The sequence below is a fragment of the Leucopleurus acutus genome (assembly GCF_964270905.1).
Source record: "Leucopleurus acutus genome assembly, chromosome: 11".
In the NCBI taxonomy this organism is placed as follows: domain Eukaryota; kingdom Metazoa; phylum Chordata; class Mammalia; order Artiodactyla; family Delphinidae; genus Leucopleurus; species Leucopleurus acutus.
Window position 1 is genome coordinate 79,270,041 of NC_139152.1, and position 21,992 is coordinate 79,292,032.

At 36.8% G+C, this 21,992-nt stretch overlaps 1 protein-coding gene across 1 annotated transcript in view; it reads right to left on the minus strand.

The window, feature by feature from the left end:
* CDK17 (cyclin dependent kinase 17) overlaps positions 1 to 21,992 on the minus strand; it is a 99,154-nt gene that overhangs the window by 43,170 nt on the left and 33,992 nt on the right. The window contains exon 2 of the mRNA XM_082851020.1: positions 4,939 to 5,085. Within this exon, the coding sequence (XP_082707146.1) occupies positions 4,939 to 5,056 (118 nt within the window). The 5' untranslated portion in view covers positions 5,057 to 5,085. The remainder of the gene's footprint in view (positions 1 to 4,938; positions 5,086 to 21,992) is intronic.

Here is a 21,992-nt window from a genome sequence, read left to right on the forward strand (position 1 = left end):
TCCTATTCTATAATTAGTTCCAAGTAAGGATTTCAATGACTTTTTAATATCATAACATGGCAATCATTAGATTCCACTAAGAAATTTATTTGACATCTTATTTGGATATTCTGATTATGTGTACTACTATGATCAGGAGAACGAATTTCTTAGCCAACACCTCGTAGCCTTAACTCACTCCGTGGTTCCTAATCCTGCTCTTGTAAGCTCTCTTATTAACCCGATCCTATTCCAGACCCTACAAACATCCAATGAAGTCTGTGCTTTCAGCCTCATCCTCTCACAGACCTTGTCCTATTTGGAGGAGTTAGCACTACTTAGAACACCCTATGTCATCCACTATTGTCAAAAACTGTCACTGCTACCATGTAGTGTAGCAGTCCCCAACCTTCTTGGCACCAGGGACCGGTTCCGTGGAAGACAACTTTTCCACAGATAGGGTGGGGTGGGGTGGCGGTGGGGGATGGTTCAGGCGGTAATGCGAGCCATGGGGAGCGATGGGGAGCGGCAGATGAAGCTTTGCTCACTTGCCCGCCACTCACCTCCTGCTGTTTGGCCCCCGGGGTGGGGGTGGGGGGGTTGGGGACCCCGATGTATCAGATTACCAGGAGAAAGGGAGAAACCTGGAAATAAGACAAGGTCTCACAATATCCATAAAACTAGTCTTGTTAATTCTGAACAACATGATAAACTGTCCCAGTGCACAGACTGAGGAGTAAGGACAAGAAACTGAATATCAGGAAAACTGGACCATTTCAATCTTTGCCTTTTGGGGTTTTTTTTTGTTCTTGTTATTGCTGCCTTTGTAAGCCTCAAATAGTTTACGTATAATAAAACACTACTTTTGCCTTTCTATAAGTGTGATCTATTCTCTTCATCATAATTAAATTGTCACCTGTCCTCCTCATCAAATCAATAATTTCAATACACTTCTCATTACAGAGTAAGGCTAACTACTTACAGACAACATCATGAAATGTAACTTTCTGTATGTCTAAAATCATAGTAAGACTTCTAGCAAGCAAATCAAGAATCTATGAGAAAAAAAAATCTATGAGAAAAAAAAAGAATCTATGAGAAAAAGATGAACTGTTTTTACTGAGATGAAATTCACTAACATAAAATTAATCATTTTATTTGGTAGATGTACAATGTTGTACAACCATCCTTTCTATTTAGTTCCAAAATATTTTCATCACTACCAAAGGAGACCCTGTATCTACTACACAGTCACTCCGCATTCCCCCCTCTCCTGAGTCCCTGGCAACCACTCAGCTGCTTTTTGTCTCTGGATTTACCTATTCTGGATATTTCATAAAAACGGAATCATAGAATATGTGACCTTTGGGGTCTGGCTTCTTTCAGTTTTCAAGATTCATCCATATTGTAGCATGTATCAGTACTTCATTCCATTTTATGGTTGAATAATATTCCATTCCCGGAATATGTCACATTTTGTTTATACATTCATCTGTTGATGGACATTTGAGTTGTTTCCACCTTTTGGCTACTGTAAATACTGCTGCTATAAATATAAACATTCATGTGCAAGATTCTGTTTGAATACTTGTTTCAATTATTTGGATATATTCCTAGGAATGGAACTACTGGGTTATATGGTAATTCTGTTTTTAACTTCTGAGGAACTGAGATGAATTAATGTTTGACAGTTTTTTTTTTTAATGGAATATTCAGTGCCTTCTCAGTTACTAAAAAAAAAAAATCTGATGTGCTCAGAATTCTCTTTCCTTGAAAGTACTTTAGAAAAAAATGTTTCTTATACTTCAGTTTGTAAATTTTAGTGCAAAAATTTCATTTTATAATTAGGAAAAGCTGTATTGAGTTAAGGCCAGTATGCTTAAATCAACCAAGTTTGCAAACTTTCAACCTAATTTTAACACACTAAATATAAATTCAAGATTCCTCTTTCCCTGGGTTCAATCCACCGATCAATCTGTAAACACACTAGCTTATCTAGAAAGGTACTCTAATGCGAACTATAATTATATTATACATTTATAACTGAGTTAAAGCCTTCACAGTATGACTCATAACTATCAAAATAGAGATAATAGCTCAAATTCTCTTTGGATGGAGGTAGAACATGTATGAGTGACAGTGTATGTACATTTTGATATACCAACTGTATCATATGCATTATAATTTTTCCAAGATTTTTATAGTATTAGCCCCATTTAGGTGTACTTTCTCATTTTATTTGTCCTAGAATATGCATGAGAGACACTTGCCTATATATAATGCAAGAGTAAGAGGATTCTGCTCATACAAGTGACTGAACAGAAGACAGGAGATGAAAAATTGGTTTAGTTTATTTAAGAAAGTTATAAACTATATTCTTCCTCCTCAAGCCAGCACTACCACTATATAGTTGTTAGACAAATATCACTTGCTTTACAAACTGGTTATAGTGTATGTGAGAAGATCTTTTAAGAAGTATAGTCTACCTCTTCTCATTCATTAAACCATATTCAGACACAGACTGTGTGTGTTACCGATCTTAGGAGCTTTTTACCTTTAAGATAAACTCCATAAAGAAAGAAAATGTTGGAACCAGCTATCAGGTACTGAAAGATAACCAAAAAAGTAAAGAATCTTTGTGAAAGCTGTCCCATGTGCCGCTGTTATACATAGGAAGTAAGTAATAGCAGATATAACTCAGAGATAGCCTATGCTACCAGCAATCTCTGCAACCCAAGAGGAATCAGTCTATTATGACATCTTCAAGTATTATTTCAAGTAATTCGAAAAACTTAAAGAGGAAACTCAGCAGAGTTTCTATTTTCTCTTCTTTACTAATTGTTAATGTTACTATTAGAATAAAAGTAAACTTTCAACTATGTTCTACTTGAAAAAATTTTTCAATGTTTCACCATTCATTATAAATTAAGCATGTTTTAAGACAATTAACACTAAAATATTCCAGGAAATATGCTATGAATCTAAAATATTAATTCGCTCTCCAAAAAGTATGTACATTTTCTTTGACTCACACTTTTTTTATTTTTAAGAGGTTTGTCTTGTAGTCAAATTCCCATCCAGAATGTGTTCCCAGAAAGCATCTATCAACATGTATTCTGTGCTTACTTTACTCCTGAATATCATTGGTGAATAGCTCGCAAGACTCGTGGAGTGGATCATAAGAATGAATATACAGGGTTTAATTAATAACAAGAAATCAAAGGGGATCTGAGAGAGAATTAAGGATTTTTCTCCTGGCAAAAGGAATAAAAGTAAAACATTATAATATCAGCTTCGAGATTTGATCCAAATGTAAAATATTTCTCTCCTAAAGTAAATTATAACCAAATTATTATTTTAAATTTTCTACCAAACTCATCTATGTTTCCCCTCCTATATTATGAGCCAGATAACCTTGAGTAAAATAATGACCCTTCTGAGGAAGAGATAAACTGAAGGTTGGGTAGGATAAATTACTTACCCAGAGTCATGTAACTAATAAGTGTGTAAGTGTATCCCAAATTCCAATCCATGACTTTTTAAAAAAATAAATTTATTTATTTATTTTATTTTTGGCTGCGTTGGGTCTTTGTTGCTGCACACGGGCTTTCTCTAGTTGCGATGAGCGGCGTCTGCTCTTCATTGCTGTACGCGGGCTTCTCATTACGGTGGCTTCTCTTGCTGTGGAACATGGGCTCTAGGTGCGTGGGCTTCAATAGTTGTGGCATGCGGGCTCAGTAATTGTGGCTCACGGGCTCTAGAGCGCAGTCTCAGTAGTTGTGGCACATGGGCATAGTTGCTCCGCGGCATGTGGGATCTTCCCGGACCAGGGTTTGAACCCATGTCCCCTGCATTGGCAGGCGGATTCTTAACCACTGCACCACCAGGGAAGTCCCAATCCATGACTTTTAAAGTCCAGAGCACTTTCCATTATACCTTTCCCTCTCTCACAAGGACAGTTACATTTCATCCAGAGGGGGTGAGGGTATTCATGTTTTCACCAACTGCCACAAACCTCTAAACAGAAGAACTTCAGGCAGAGGCAAGGAAGAGAATCTGCACATTATGACACACTGGCAGCCATTCCTGTAAGCTCCTTCCTGGTTATTACTATGACATCTCTAGGGCTATTTCAGTTTTGAATATGTAGGCTTGTTCTACAGATTTCATCAGGATTTTGCATTTTAATCCATTCAATTTAACAAACTTTTTATTTTATATCAATATCTGTGTACTAACTACTTTACACTGTAAAAAGAACTGTCAAACTTGTGAAACATTATATGCCTATCTACTATTAAGTGCTTTCAATACTATGGATAGATTCTTTGGTCAATATAAAGTAAAAAAATGGTATGATTCACTCATATGATAAACCTTGTCGTCTATGTGGATAGTCAATATATGCATATATAATGTTATAAAACTGATGAAATTTAAAACAGGAATTTCACAAACTTTTTTTTGGGGGGGCCACGCTGCATGGCTTGTGGGACCTTAATTCCCTGACCAGTGATCGAACCCAGGCCCTCGGCAGTGAAAGCACAGAGTCTTAACCACTGGACCACCAGGGAATTCCCAGGAATTTCACAAACTTACTATGCACTTTTAAGCTGTATAAACTTTGGTTATAAGAATAACAAAAATATTTAAATGTTAATTTTAAAATAGCTACTTAACTAGGATAATATTATACAAAGTATTCTTATTTAAGAACTAATGAAAAATGTAAAGATAAACAGGATAGAGAATTCATCAGGGTTAGAGACCAGCTATAGTAACACTGTTGGAGTAAGAATGGAACATTCCAGTAAGCAAGCAAAAGTTATTGAACTAGGGAAGGAGGCAGAGAAATAAACAGAAGGAACCTACTAAGGACTAATCAGGAAAGTAAATTTACATTCGATTTATCATGTAATTCAATTCTCTCCTCCCCTTCCCTACCCCCTCAATATTTACCATTATCTTTGCTGCTGTTTTCTTCAATAGTCATTTGTTCAGCCAATTCAGACAACGATTCATCAATAGTCTGGCTTCCTCGAAGCGTGAGGGATAGCCTTCTCTTAAATTTTTTCATCCTATCAACTGAATGTGACTTGAAAAATCCTGAAAGAAGAGAACAGAATGAACATAAGATTAAAGCTATGAATATCTTACAGCTCCAGAAAAATGCTGTTCTCGGTTTACTGGGAATCTTCAAAATAAGAATAAAATGCGGAATTCTCACATCCATCAAACATCACAAAATCCAACCCTTCCTTAAAAAGATCCACTCACTTGAATTAATGCCATATTCATATCGCATCATCAGAAGAGCAAGAATTCTACAAAACTAAAGACTGAGATTTTAAGCATCACAACTAAACTTAGAAGGATTACAAATCTTCCTAAAATGAGCTTTGTAAAAACCAATTTAGTGAAAATATATCATTATTTTGACATGTAGGTTCCATTATTATAAATATCAATCATCATATTGGAACCAGTGATATCTTTAAATATAACTGAGGGGATAAGACAGGTGAAAGAGGTGGGGTAGGGAGAATAAAGAATGATGCTTGACAATTTATTAAACAGCTCCAACAGAAATTTTCTTTTTAACTTCTTATTTAGCCAATATATTAGGGGTTTGTTCTTCCCCCCACCCTGGTCAGCTGTCAGCAGTCTCCTCCTATTATTATAACAATGCCAAATTTTAGAAGGAAAAAATAAAAGTCAAATTAACAGGTTTCAAATACCTACTCCATACTAGACACTCTCATGTCTCTGAATTCATTTAGTCTTCCTAATTCTAAAGAGCATACTATACTATCCCATTTTCACAAATAAGCAAACAGGCTCAAAGAAGTTCCCTGACAAAAGGCAAACAAACAATTATGGATAGAACTGAGATTTAAAACTAAGATTACCATTTACCTTTTCCCCCACATTTTAACATCTCTGAAATCAGGATGTATCACAATTACAGTTAAGTCCCCTACATACGAATGAGTTCCATTCCAAGAGTGTGTTCATAAGTCCAATTTGTTCATAAGTCCAACAAAGTTAGCCTAGGTACTCAACTAACACACGCAGCTATACAGTACTGTACTGTAATAGGTTTATAATACTTTTCACACAAATAGTACATAAAAACAAACACAAAAAATAAAGAAAACATTTTTAATCTTACAGTACACTACCTTTAAAAGTACAGTAGTACAGTACAACAGTTGGCATACAGGGGCTGGCATCGAGTGAACAGGCAAGAAGAGTTACTGACTGGAGGAGGGAGAGGAGGTGGGAACTGGCAGAGCTGAAGGATCATCTGCAATAGGAGATGGAGGGCAAGCTGCAGTTTCACTCACGCCTGATGCTGATGGAACACATATCGCATCTCTGAAAGTTCACAACTTGAAGGTTTGTATGTAGGGGACTTACTGTAATGGGATGTCAATTATAATTGACAGCTTTCTTTTTTCCTAGTAGTACATACACTAATGGTATAATTCATAGTGGAGTCTTGGATATGATCAAACAAGGTATTTGCTGCCAAAACCAATTCCTCAATTATTTATCTGTAACTTCTTTTCTAATTTACAGTCTTAATTGTGGTGAGCTAGTTTACCAGATTACCAAGTGTACTGTAACCATTACCCCAACTAAGAGCTTCTTCTAACTCCCCTATGCTAAAATACCTGTTTTACCATCCAGCTCTGGATATCTATCTTGAATCTGTAAGTATTTTGCTTATTTTCTCATCCTAGGGCTCTATTCCAAGTAGCTGAGTGTGCTGAACAAGTGAACTCTACATAAGATATTTTTAATGAATAATTTTTGTTTGCTCAAAGGCTCGGGGTAGGGTACTGAATACAAGTTTATAAGTGATAATACTATGTTTTACCAACTCTGTTTTACATACTTAAAGACAAATCAATGTTGCTGAATATTTTCTACTAAGTAACCTTCCAGCTGACCTCTTTTCAGCTGTGCCTAAACCGCAGTTAAACTGATCTACTGGGTTCTAAATTTTAGTTATTGTATTTTCAATCCTAGAATTCCTATTTGATCCCTTTCTATAGATTCAAGTTCTCTACTGCAATTCTTCACCTTGCCATCTGTTTTCATGACTAGGTTATAGTATTTTACAGTTCTTGTCTATAACTGCAGAATTACACAACCTATGAATAACATGCATAACCTGTTTCTATGCTGGTTTTTCTCTGTTGGTCCTGTTGAATGCATAGTGATTTTTTTACTGAATACTACACATTGTATGTGAATGACTGTATGAAAATATGTAAGAAAAAATGTAGAAGCTCTGGATGATGTTATTATCTTCTTCCAGAAAGGATTTAATTTTTTTCTAACAAGCAGTCAGAGTAAGAGATTACCTCAGTCCAATCAGGAACAGAGCTGGCTTGAGACTGAGTTTCAGATACTGTAAAGTCTGGCCTACTTCTGTTTGTTCCCACTCCTATGGTGTGGCCTTTCAAAAGATTCAAACTGCAAACCTAGGACTAAAACAACAACAAAAACTATTGAAAGCTCCACTCAACTCCCTCAGTTGCTTTTTGCTCACCTCTCATACACTGCTCAACTTTTATCCTCTTATCCAAAAGAGCTTAAGAGTTAGAAAATATCTCTAGAGGAAACCCACAGAATACGTCTATTTCTCTTCTCTCCTGAATCTTTACTCCTGAAGTCTTGACTGACTCAAAAGCTCTACGATGCCTTCAAACTATATTTTTTCCCTAGTCTCATAGGGAGCCTTAGTCTGATACAAGTTCCTCCCATCACAGGCAGAAATGGACATTCAGATGTGGATTAAAGGAGATAACATATACTTTAGCAAACAAGGTGAATTTATAGGAGGCAGTCAGTAAACTTTAAGAGTTGTTTCCAACTAAGAAACCCGTAACTATATGGCTGTCCTAAATGCTAGATTCTTTACTTCTCAAAGTCAGCCTTTATATAGCTCTACCTTGACAGTCAGTAATCCATGCCATTTGCTTAAAACATATTAGATATTTAAGGTGAATTAAGCTATCACCAATCTTCATCTACCCTTTTGTTTCTCTAAGAATTGATACTAGAGACACCCTCCTTTGTATCCAGAATCATCCTGTGCAGTTAAGGGGTAACTCTGCAAGCTTGGGGGGTTAAACTCTGCACATTCCAAAGAAAGGAATCACCTAAGACAAGATCCTAGAAGATAACCTCTGACCCCTTGCAATATCCTGCCTGATAAATTTCTTTGTATACCTAAAATCTTGGGCCACACCAGATAATTTATATTAACAATGTGAATTATGGTAAATCCCTATCTCTGTATGCCTGGGGCTTTGGGCCACACCATTTATCAGCCTGACCTCAGGGGGGAGGAGGAATAAGGGAAACTGGAGACTAAGTAACTAAAGACAGTCATGTAGGTACTTCCATGCCTATGTAATTGACCCCTAAAAAAACCTCTGGACACGAAGATTCAGGTAAGCTTCCCTGGCTGGCACCACTTTGCCATGCTGTCATACAGGACAACTGGAGGAATGGAGCACTGTCATGCAACTCCACTAGGAGAGGATAACTGAAAACTCACACCTGGTTTCTCTTGGACTCCACCCTATATACCCTTTCCCCTTTGCTGATTTTAATCTGTTATCTTTTCACTGTAATAAAACAATCATGAGTTTCACAGCTTTTCTCTGATTTCTGTGCCTTTTTAGCAAATTATCAAGCATGAGAGTATCTTAGGAACCCTCAACACACACTCCTTCAAGAAATCTGTGTGCCCTAACAAAAACCCCTAAGCGCTAGTAGCTCACAGTTACCAACTTTTTGACTCCAATTTTCTCAAACAGTCATGTGGTCACGAATATCTACGTAACTATACAAACATCACCACTTCAGAATTTGCACACCATTTTTGAAAGCTTGCTGACCATGTACCTGCCTCTTATTTTAGATGACAAATAAGGATAAAATAACAAACTATAACAGACATGTTATTGCAGAATTAATTCACATAACATGGTAACATCCCATTCTGACCATGTATGTGAAAAGTGGTCACTCCAAACTGCCTTGTACTGTAAATAAAAAATATGCACTGGATTTTAAAGACTTAATATTTTAAAAGAACGTAAAAAATCTATTGTTATATGCATAACATGATTTTGAAAAATTCTAGACATATTTAAGTAAAATTTATCAATATTTCTAAAGCTAACTCTACTAATTAAATATACCTGCAAAATACTTTAAAATTCAGTATGGTGCTCACATTATACTTCTATTAGGCAATGCCACTATAGAGTGCCAAGTAAATCTTGATGGTTTTAAGTGGGTACAGAAAAGGGGGGGAAAGGGAAATCACATAAGCCTTAACTTTTTCTTCATACAATGCTTTTGAACAATATATTAGTTGAAATTCTATGTGTTTATAACTCAGAACAGTATGCATTTCCATCAAGAGTGAAGAAAATTCTAGTATATAAAGTAACTAACTTTATGTATTTTCTTCTCTGTCAGGAATAAGAAGAACATTTCTAATTCATTAATAAGAGGTGCAGTGGTTAAGAATCCGCCTGCCAATGCAGGGGACACGGTTTCAAGCCCCGGTCTGGGAAGATCCCACGTGCCGCAGAGCAACTAAGCCCGTGAGCCACAGCTAAGGAGCCTGCGTTCTAGAGCCCGTGAGCCACAACTACTGAGCCCACGTGCCACAACTACTGAAGGCCGGGCACCTAGAGCCCATGCCCCACAACAAGAGAAGCCACCACAATGAGAAGCCTGCGCACCGCAACGAAGAGTAGCCCCCGCTCACCGCGACTAGGGAAAGCCCACACACAGCAACGAAGACGCAATGCAGCCAAAAGTAAATTTATAAAAAAGAAAAACTTCATAATAAAACATATCGCATCCTCAAAAAGGTCCTATTTTTTAATCTTCCATGCTATAACTGTAACCTTTTAATTAAGTCACAATGATCAGTAAACACAGATGTTAAGGAATTTTATCAACAATGCCTAGATCATTATTAAAGAAAAAATACGCCCAAATTAAAGATTCCTTGACATATCTAATTATCTTTAAGAAGAATTATGCATGTCAACTTTTTTGCCCATTAGGTCGAGGACAAAAACACATGCAATGCTACAATAAAACACCTTTTGTGAAGTAAATATTACTATTTACATTAGCTTGAAGGTTAACTAATATGTACTGTATATTAATAAAGCAGTGCTAAATTACTGATTTCCTAAAACCAAAACCCTCGAGAGTTGCGTTAAAGGACTTCCCTGGTAGTCCAGTGGCTAAGACTCCATACTCCCAACACAAAGGGGCCTGGGTTCAATCCCTGGTCAATGAACTAGATCCCACATGACGCAACCAAGAGATCGCAAGCTGCAACTAAAGATCTCGCGTGCCGCAACTAAGACCCAGCACAGCCAAATAAATAAATAATATTTTTTAAAAAACAGTTGGGGTAAAATATTTTTTCTGTTTTAGCAAAAAACTTTTATTTAGGATTGTTAGGATCTTTACACTGTCATTTTCATGAAGATTAAGATATATTAACAGTAATTTATAGTGAATGCTTAAATATTGTTTTATATTTAAATTCATGCCACTGAAAAAGCTATTTTTACCTTAGAAGTAAATGTACTGTAATTTAAAATAAACTCTAAATAAAAACTCCACAACTGTTTGGTTTTAATATTTTAAAGACTTAGCTATCTAGAGAACAATTATAAATGCTCAAATTTCAACATAAGCTTTACCCTGCAAAGGGCTCTTTCCTGACCCTGACCCTCTCTATTCCTTTATCCTTAGTTGTTTTTTTTTTTACTCACAGCACTTACCACGTATATATAATACATATATATTCCATATATATATATACCCATTTGAATATATCTGTGTGCATGTATAATACAAAACAACTTTTATGCCTTTCTAGTTGTCAAAAAGATCTCCAGCTTTTTGCCATAGCTAGATCAAATTTTAAAAGGTAAAGGGGCAATAAATGATACTCAGAATGACTTACTATAAACCCTGCCTCTTTCTCTTCCTCCCTCCCCTATATATACTTACACACACACACACACACAGAGAGAGAGAGCTGAAAATGTTCAAAAATCAGTTTCCAACTACAAGTGCTTAAAAGAAACATGTAATGTGTTACCTTACTTTATCACCTAAAATTTGATCTGGGATTGCCTGTTGTACAATTAAGAAATTTTTTCATTTTTTTTTTAATCCTGAAAATGTAACTACAAGCATACATAAGCATGCAGTAAAACAAAGTGCATCTTTATTGCACTTTGTTTTACTGCACAACAGATAATGTGTTTTTTACACTAATGGAAGGTTTGCAGCAACCCTCCAAGTCTACAGGTGCCATTTTTCCAAAAGCATTCGCTGACTTCGTGTCTGTCACATTTTGGTAATTCTCACAATATTTCAAACTTTTTCATTATTATATTTGTTGGGTTGATCTGTGATCAGCGATCTTTGATGTTACTATTGTAACTCTTTTGGAGCACCACAAACCTCGCCCATCTAAGACAGTAAACGTCATAAATGTTGTATGTGTTCTGACTGCTCCACCCACCAGCGGTTCCCCCAACTCTCTCCCTCTCCTCAGGCCTCCCTATTCCCTGAGACACAATACTGAAATTAGGCCAATCAATAACCATACAATGGCCTCCAAGTGTGCAAGTGAGAAGGGTCACACATCCCTCACTTTAAATCAAAAGCTAGAAATGACTAAGTTTACTGAGCAAAGCATGCTGAAAGCCAAGACAAGCCAAAAGCTAGGCCTCTTGTGCCACACAGTTAGCCAAATTGTGAATGCAGAGGGAAATATTCTTGAAGGAAATTAAAAGTGCTACTCCAATGAACACCCGAATAAGAAATCAAAATAGCCTTACTTCTGATATGGAGAAAGTTTTAATGCGCTGGATGGACGATCAAGCCAGCCACAACATTCCCTTAAGCCAAAGCCTAAACCACAGCAAGGCCCTAACTCTCTTCAATTCTATGAAGGCAAGAGAGATGAGGAAGCTGAAGAAAAGTCTGAAGCTAGCAGAGGTCGTTGGTCCACGAGGTTTAAGAAAAGATGCTATCTCCATAACATATAAGTACAAGGTGAAGCAGCAAGTGTTGATGTAGAAGCTGCAGCAAGTTGTCTAGAAGATCTAAGATAATTAATGAAGGTGGCTACCCTACACAACAGATTTTCAATGTAGACAATACAGCATTCTACTGGAAGAAGATACCATCTAGGACTTTCACAGGAGGGAAAATCAATGCTTGGCTTCAAAACTTCCAAGGAAAGGGTGACTCTGTTGTTAGGGGCTAACGCAGCTGGTGACTTCAAACTGAAGTCAATGTTTATTTACCATTCCAATCATCCTAGGGCCCTTAAGAATTATGCTAAATCTACTCTGCATGTGCTTTGTAAAAGGAACAACAAAGCCTGGATGACAGCACATCTGTTTACAACATGGTTTACCGAATATTTTAAGCCTACTTTTTTTTTTGCGGTTCGAGGGCCTCTCACTGTTGTGGCCTCTCCCGTTGTGGAGCACAGGCTCTGGATGCCCAGGCTCAGCAGCCATGGCTCACGGGCCCAGCCGCTCTGCGGCACGTGGGATCTTCCCAGACCAGGGCACGAACCCGTGTCCCCTGCATCGGCAGGCGGACTCTCAACCACTGCGCCACCAGGGAAGCCCCATTTTAAGCCTACTTTTGAGAACTACTGCTCAGAAAAAAAGAATCCTTTCAAAATATTACTGCTCATTGACAATGCACCTGGTCACCCAAAAGCTCTAATGGAGATGTACAATGACATTAGTGTTGTTTTCATGAGTGCTAACACAACATCCACTCTGTAGCCCACGGATCAAGGAGTAATTTTGATTTTCATGTCTTGTTATTTTAGAAATGCACTTCATATGGCTATAGTTGCTATATATATAGTGATTCCTCTGAGGGATCTAGACAAAAATTGAAAACCTTCAGGAAAGGATTCACCATTTTAGATGTCATTAAAAAACATTCGTGATTCACGGGAAGACATTAACAGAATGTTTGGCAGAAGTTGATTCCAATCCTCATGGATGACTTTGAGGGGTCTAAGACTTCAGTGGAGGAAGAAACTGCAGATTTGGTAGAAACAGCAAGAGAACTAGGATTAAAGTGGGCCCTGAAGATATGACTGAATTGCTACAATCTCATGATAAAACTTTAACAGATGAGGAGTTGCTTCTTACAGATGAGCAAAGAAAGTGGTTTCTTGAGCTAGCATTTACTCCTGGTGAAGATGTTGTGAGGACTGCTGAAATGACAACGAATGATTCAGAATATTATACAAACTTAGTTGATAAAACAGCAGAAGGGTCTGAGAGGACTGACTCCAATTTTGAAAGAAGTTCTACTGTGGGTAAAATGCTATCAAACAGCATTGTATTCTATAGAGAAATCGGTCATGAAAGGAAGAATCAATTGATGCAGCAGCTGTTATCTTAAAAAACTGCCAGTCACCCCAACCTTCAGCAACCACCACGATGATCAGTCAACAGCCATCCTCCACCAAAAGATTACAAGTCACTGAAGGCTCAGATGATGGTTAGCATTTTTCAGCAATAAAGTATTTTTTAATTTAGGTGTACACACTGGTTTTTTTAGACATAACACTATTGCACACTTAGACTACAGTATAGTGTAAACATAAGTTTTATGCAGGGGTCTGGAAACAAATCTGCAATATATCTGAGGAATGCCCATATTCTATTTACTTAGAGAATACATATAACCATCCTGGAATGCCAACTGAGTTTTGCCCTAGGAATGGGAAACACTTTGTTATTGTTGTTGTTAAGACAACAGCTATGAAAACTCACAAACTAGATCCTCTACTATGAGTATTTACCTGAAAAAATGCTGTCATTTTGTGGCCCTTTGGTACTTCCAATAAAAAACTTTTGTACACAAATTGACCTTATAATCCAAATTTCTCTTGATTAAAGGACTTATTTGAGTGGTAATTCTCTGCTTATGTCTTTGAAACATTCTTAAAACAACTTCTTATTAATAATTGCAGGAAAAGTTGAAGAAAAAGCTGAGATTGTTTTAAAAATGCCTATGACTTTTCTGTAGGTAAAGAAGCAGAACTTACGTGCAGAACAAATTAAGCATTTTAAAGTTTGAATTTAAATCTAAGACTGAAATGACAGACTAGTACTTTTCCACTAAGTTCTGCTGTTGTCGATCTTTCCAAAATATCAAGTAGAATAATATGACTTCTCAACAAAGAGAACTTTATTTCTTTATAACATTTTCTTCAGTGACTATAGTCTTAAATTAAACCTTCTGTAACTGAGGTAAACTGAGTGGCCTGTAAGCAAATTTTCTAATAGCTTTTCCTCAATTAAATCATGATAAATATTTAGCACTTTCTAAGACACTTAAGCTAGCTATACTTGATGAGGAGGAATAACAAAAATTAAGTTTTCTCACTAAAGACACAGATTTCTTATTTGTATAAAACACGAAATATTGTACAAAATATTAACAGAGCACTGAAATAGAATTTCAATCATGCTTATAGGTTTTTTTCACCAAACACTTTAAACATCTTAATCCTTTATGACTTCAAATCTGAGATTGATTCTTTTCCTTTGAAAGTCTGAGCAAACACACCAACCAGAAAAAAGACACCTACCGGAAGACTTTCCTCTATTCATAAACACACATTAGAAAGACAATATAATACTGTGACACTTGAGATGCAAAATGTCATAGTGGGAAGCTCTTGGGGTTGGCCCCCCCACCATAAACAACCAGCAAAGTGGAAAAAAGGACCAGAATCAACTATCTCAGAACTCTGGAATCTGACTGAACACTTATAACAACCAGGGGAGTGCTTGCTGAAGGAAGAGGCTGTTGATCCTGATAGGAGAACCACATGTGCAAACCAGTTAACGCTGCCCTTTCCTCAGCCTGGTCCCAACAATGGAGATAGCAAGCTGCATTCCTAGGGCAGCTGGCTGGTGCCAGGGCAGACAGTGGGGAACCTTGACACAACAAAGTGGGGGCTGCAGATTTGGGGCAGTCTGACAAACCCCTTGAGAGACTGGCACTGATGCAGGCACTTGCCTTCCTTAAGGCCCTTTTGGGCTGCAGCGGGTGCCTGTACTGGCATCTACTGGGAGACTTAAAAGAGACAGCGATGTTTTCTTTTGCTGTTGCTTGAGCCAAATATTAAAGAAGATCTTCAGTAGGTCACTAGCTGACTGCAAAGGTAATGGAATAGAAACTTCAGTGACCACACACAGGAATACACATTTGCAAAAATCATTTGGGAAAGTCACAAATGGATGGAAGCAGACCTCAACAACCAAGAAACACCCACAGCCTTGGAGCGGGAGAATCTCGTTTTCAGAGTTACCTCATTATAGTACAGTGCCCATGTCTCAACAAAAAAATTACATAGCATATAAACAAATAAGAAAGCATGGCTCATTTACAAGAAAAAAAGCATTTGATAGAAACCATTCCTGAAGAAGACCAGAATTTTGGAATTTGTAGCCAAGGATGTTAAATAAACTGCCCTAAATATGCTCAAAGAGTTAAAGGAAACAAAGAACTAAAAGAAACCAGGAAAACAATGTATGAAAAAAGAGACTATCAATAAAGAGACAGATATTTTAAAGGAACCAAACAAATTCTAGAGCTAAAAAAATACAGTAACTGAAATGAAAAATTCACAAGAGATTTAAGTAGGCAAAAGAAACTATCAGTGAACTTGAAGATAAAGTCAAAATTATCCAGTCTGAGGAACAGAAAGAAAAAAGAATGAAGAGAAATGAACCGACTCTGAGGGATCTGCAGGACATCATCAAGTATACCCACAAAGACATCAGAGTCCCAGAAGAGAAAAAAAAGAGGGTAAACATCTTTTTGAAGAAATCATGGTTGAAAACTTCCCAAATCTGATGAAAAACATGCATATGCACATCTGAAAATCTCAACAAACTCCAAGAAGGATAAACTCAAAAAGATCCATGCTATTCAAAGTGTCAAAGCCCAAAGACAAAAATAAAAATAAAAAAGAATCTTGAAAACAGCTGGAGAGAAGCAACTTCACACACACACACACACACACACACACACACACACACACACACACGGAACCCTCAAAAAGATTAATGGCTGATGTCTCATCAGAAACCTTGAAGATCAGGTGGCACTGGGAATAATGTATTTAAAGTCTCAAAAGGGAAGAAAAAAAAAAAATCTGTCCACCAAGAATTCTGTATCCAGCAAACTATTCTCCAAGAAGGAAAGAGACATAAAGACATTTCAGATAAACAAAAGCTGAAGAGGTTCACTATTAGTAGACCTGCCCTACGAGAAATGCTAATCAGAGAGCTTCAGGCTGAAATGAAAGGACGTTAGACAGTAACTCAAAGCCATAAGAAGAACTAAAGAACACCAGTAGAGGTAAGTATACGCAGTTATAAAAAACAGTATCATTGTACTTTTGGTTTGCAACTTCTCTTTTCCCCCTTTTTCCTATATGGTTTAAAGAACAATGTCCATACACATAAAAATGATAAATCTATGTTAATGGGCACACAATGTATAAAGAGGTAATCTGTGACAATAACAATATAGAGGAGGAAGGATGGAGATATACAGGATCAGAGGGTTTACATACTATTGAGGTAAGTTGGTATTATTCAAGCTAGGTTGTTATAAGCTAATTCTAATTCCCAAGATATAAAGACACAAAGAGATTGAAGGTAAAAGGACAGAGAAAGGTATTCCATGCAAATAGTAACCAAAAGGGCTGAAATGACTAAATTTTTGTCAGAAAAATAGAATAGTGAAAAAAGAGACTAAGAGAGACACTATATAATGATAACAGATTAAGACATGACAATCATAAACATACATACCTAACAATAGAGCCTGAAAATATACTAAGTAAAAACTGAAAAAATTCAAAAGAGAGTTCTACAATAGTAATTGGAGACTTCAATACCCCATTTTCAACACTGGATAGAAGAACCAGACAGAAGATCAATAAAGAAATAGAGGACCTGAACAACACTATATACCTAGTGTATTAGACTTAACAGACATTAGAATGCTCCACCTAACAACAGGAGAATATACATTCTTCTCAAGTGCAAACAGAACATTCTCCATGACAGACATTAGTAAGACCACAAAACAAGTCTTAATAAATTTAAAAAGACTGAAATCATACAGAGTACATTTTCTGATCACAATGAAATGAAATTGGAAATCAATAACAAAGAAAACTGGAAAACTCACAATATGAGTAAATTAAACAGCACACTCTTAACCAATGGATTAAAGAAGTAGTAACTAGAGATATTAGAAAATAGCTATAGACTAAAGAAAACAATTCCACTCCTAGGAATATATCCCAAAAAATTGAAAACAGGGACGCAAACAGATGCTCTTCCACAAATGTTAATAGCAGCATTAATCATAATAGACAAAAGGTAAAAACAGCTTAAGTGTCCAACAAGTGAACAAGCCTAAGTGTCCAACAAGTGAATGGTAAACAATATGTATATATACACATAAATACATACACAAAAATACATACAATGGAATGAATACTATTCTGTCATAAAAAAGTAATGAAATTCTAATACACGCTAAAGTGTAGAAGAACCTTAAAAACATCATGCTAAGTGAAATAAGTCAGACACAAAAGGACAAATATTATATAATTCTACTTGTATGAAATATCTAGAATAGGCAAATTCATAGACACAGAAAGTAGAACAGAGGTTACCAGGGAATAGAAGGGAGGGGGCAATGAGGAGTTATTGTTTAATGGGTACAGAGTTTTTGTTTGGGATGATGAAAAAGTTCTGGAAGTAGACAGTAGTGATAGTTACACAACTTTTTGAATGTATTAATGTCACTAAGTTGTACACTTAAAATGTTTAAAATGGTAAACTTTATGTTATGTATATTTTACCACAATAAAAAAAAATCAACTATTGTGTCAGCATGCATTTACATCAGTTTTTTATCAAACCTGCATATGGTCAATACCTTATTTTAGTACGATTTTATTGAAAGAACAGGCTAAATAATTTCAGTGTGAACAAACTATACAAATTATTTTGAACACAAAAGAGTAACTAGTACTACTGCTTATGGTTAGGATACAGAAACTCACAAAAGACTTTTTTTGCTCCCATCTCAACAATAAGAACAACCCAGACAGGCTATAAAATCATAGTTTTTTAAACTCAGAGAGCTGAGACGCAAAAACAAAACAAAACAAAAAAAGCCACACAACATAAATGAACTAAATTCCTAGAGGGAACTAGCCCTTTCCAGGAATGAAAACAGGAATGTAAACAGGAATGTCTGGTGTCACAGTGAAAGGAGGAGTAAACTTGCTATAAAAGGGGAAAACTAGCCCAACTTTTAAGAAACTTTTTAGGGGTTCATGGGGTCTGGCAAGACATTAAAACCCTGAGCAGCTTCAGTCACAGAGCAAATCTGTACTTTCTCAAAAGGATCCTTTCCAAGTATTGGAGCTCTATTAGGAGAATGGGGAGGTAGGACTGCAAAATGCTGGGGACAGTGCAGCAGAGCTAAGAGAAAAAACTCTGTCCCCAAGGGGCAAGTCCAGGCCTACTACAGAAAGGGTATTAGGTGAATGCTTTTTCCACAGGTGAGGAAAGCCAGGGGTGGGGCTAAAGAGAAAAGAAAATGGCTCAGCTGCCCAAAACCTCAGCATCTGAGTTGTGAAACAGAGATCTCTTACAGTTTTGCCAACTGCTGGCTGGGCTTTAAAGTGGGAAGAGATTTCCTGAGTCTCACAGGTAGCTCAGACCCCAAGCCCTAACGAAGGGAAAATTCTGATTCTGCACTCAGAACATTTGATACCAGTGATGAACTAAATATAACTAAAGTTATAAAAGAGTTAGGACACAAATTAGACTGTTTTCCTATCAAATATTATATTTCAGCTCTTCCCCCAAAACTATGTCATGGAGACATGTTTACATACATGAATGTAGCTATTCAGAATTAAAGTCTACCATCTGGGAAAGGTATCAAGGAGAAAATAACACACGTATCTCCACTGCCTCCAAACCCTGCTCCTCTTGTAATCTTCACTATCCCAGTAAATGGTAACTCTATACATCTGCTCTGGCTGTCTTCCCTTTTTTCATACCCCACAATCAACACATTACCAAAACCTGTAGGCTCCTCCTTCTTACCACATGAACTGCTAAAATCCTAAGCCAGGCCCCATCATCTCTTTGTCTAGAATATAATATTTAGAGCATCCTAACTGGTCTTCCCGCTCCCACCCACCATCTTCCCCCTCCCTGCCCCACTGCCCATAGTATATTTTCTATATAGCAGCCAGAGCAAACATACTAAATCATAAATAACCTCATCTCTCTTCTCCAAAATCTTCCGACGACTGGCACTTTACTCAATAGTTAAACCCAGAGTCCTTAAATGGTTTGCTAGACCCTATATGACTTGTCTGCCACTCTCCTTTTTAACCACATCTACTACAATTCTACTCCCACCCACTTTACTCTAGCAGCACAGTCTCTCTGCTGATTCCTGCCTTTGCCCTTGCTCTTTGTCTGCCTGGAATGCACTTCTCCCAGATATGCTTAAGGCTAACTTCCTTCTGTGTTCTACTCAAACATCACTTCCCTGGTCACCCTGTATTAAACAGTGACAACTCCACACCCAGATTACACATTCCATTCCCCTTGCCTGTTTTAATTTCCTCCATAGCCTTACTGCTTGACATTCTAAATACTGGTTTATTGCTGATTCCTTCCATTAGAATTTAATCTCCTTGAGAACAGGGACTTAATGTTTTGTTAATTGTTGTATTTAGTACAACCCAGCATTTAGCACAAAACCTGGCACTCATAAATACCTGTTTGAATGAAAGCAAATAACAGAGCTAAGTCATCTTTTATAACAGAAGATCTTTCTCCTACCTAAAGTCAATCTATCAACTGGCAAAGTTTTAGATCACTGTCCCATTCTGATAGCTCTGCTTAGGTTTTCCCCTTTATGTTAAAAACTTTTATTTATTCATTCAACAAACATTCACATAGAGGCCCTACCATGTCCCAGGCAATATGAGGCAGAAAGATAAATAAGATATGAACTCTGCCCATAAGAAACTTAGTTTGGGGAGGTGTTATATCATTTTCAAAACGATGAAGTTGTAGTACTGCAAGTGAATGTAACTCTAGGTTAATACATTAAATGTTTTTATAAGTGTTACAAAAGCCAAACAATTTATTCAACCAAGAGAATACTCAAATGGCACTTTCTGTGAAAATTGCTTCACCAGTGTGACAACTCATGTGAAATTTATTTTGATTGGCTAACTTTAAGGTTGTAAAGATCAAGACATTTAGTTCATTATACTGGAACCCCTACAGGTACATGAAATGACTCGTTATCCCCTGTATTCAATTAACAGCTTAGATGAAACCTAAACCAGTCGCCAAGAAGCCTCTAAAGGGCTTATTAATGTTGTATCTCAGTACATTCACTGGTATAAATAATCCCCCAAATACTTCTGGCTTTTAGAAGATAACAGTTTTCCACTAAAAGTTATTTTAATTATTTTCTTTAAACATGTATTTTTGCATACATTTTCTGATGGGAAATAAGTTAAAATTCAAAATGTGATTCACTGCTATATTTTAAAAGGATAACCAACAAGAACTTACTGTATAGGACACGGAACTCTGCTCAATGTTATGTGGCAACCTGGATGGGAGGGGAGTCTGGGGGAGAATGGATACGTGCATACGTACGGCTGAGTTACTTTGCTATGTACCTGAAACTACCACAACATTGTTAATCGGTTATACTCCAATACAAACTAAAAAGTTAGGGGCTTCCCTCGTGGCGCAGTGGTTAGGAGTCCACCTGCCAATGCAGGGGACACGGGTTTGAGCCCTGGTCCAGGAATATCCCACATGCCACGGAACAACTAAGCCTGCGCACCTAGAGGCCATGCCCCGCAACAAGAGAAGCCACCGCAATGAGAAGCCCGCGCACCGCAACGAAGAGTAGCCCCCGCTCGCTGCAACTAGAGAAAAGCCCGCGCACAGCAACAAAGACCCAATGCAGCCAAAAACAAATAAATAAAATAAAAATTAAATAAAGTTTAAAAATAAAATACTAAAATGTTAAAAAATAAGATAAGCAACAAGGATATATTGTACAGTACAGAGAAAGTCATTATTTTGTAATAAATTTAAATGGAGTACAATCTATAAAAATATTGAATCACTATGTTGTATACCTAGAACTAATACAAGATAGTAAGTCAATTATATTTCAATAAAAAATTTAACAAAATAACTTCCATGAAAAACTAAAAAAGAGAAAAAAATTTAAAATGATTAAAACCTGATTTAAAAATCACTCAAAATGTAGACACTTTCATCATGAATAATCATCAATTGATTTGCAGATGATAAATTCTCACAGAAAGGGCTTCTGTTTGAAACAGCTGTTCAGTTTCAGTGAATTCAGAAAGTCATCTATTTAGAAATGTCATCTGATGCTTTTGACAATAATGGTCTTACTCAGAGCAGAACCAAGAGAGCAATTGTAATCACTTGAGGTAGTGCCTCATTTTGTTACACAAATGGGTATATACAAAAAGGAAAAGGCCCATTGGAAAAGCAGCCAATATTTGGAAACAAAATGGTATATGAAAAATGTTCGACCTCATTCATTTTTATCTATTTCTTTGTAAATGAATCAAATTCTCTTTTAATTATTTATTCCAGCTAGATTTGTTATACCAAATTCTCTGTGATTTAAAAAAAAAAAAAAAAAAGCTTGAGGGACTTCCCTGGTGGCGCAGCGGTTAAGAATACGCCTACCAATGCAGGGGACACAGGTTCAAGCCCTGGTCTGGGAAGATCCCACATGCCGCAGAGCAACTAAGAGACTGTCAT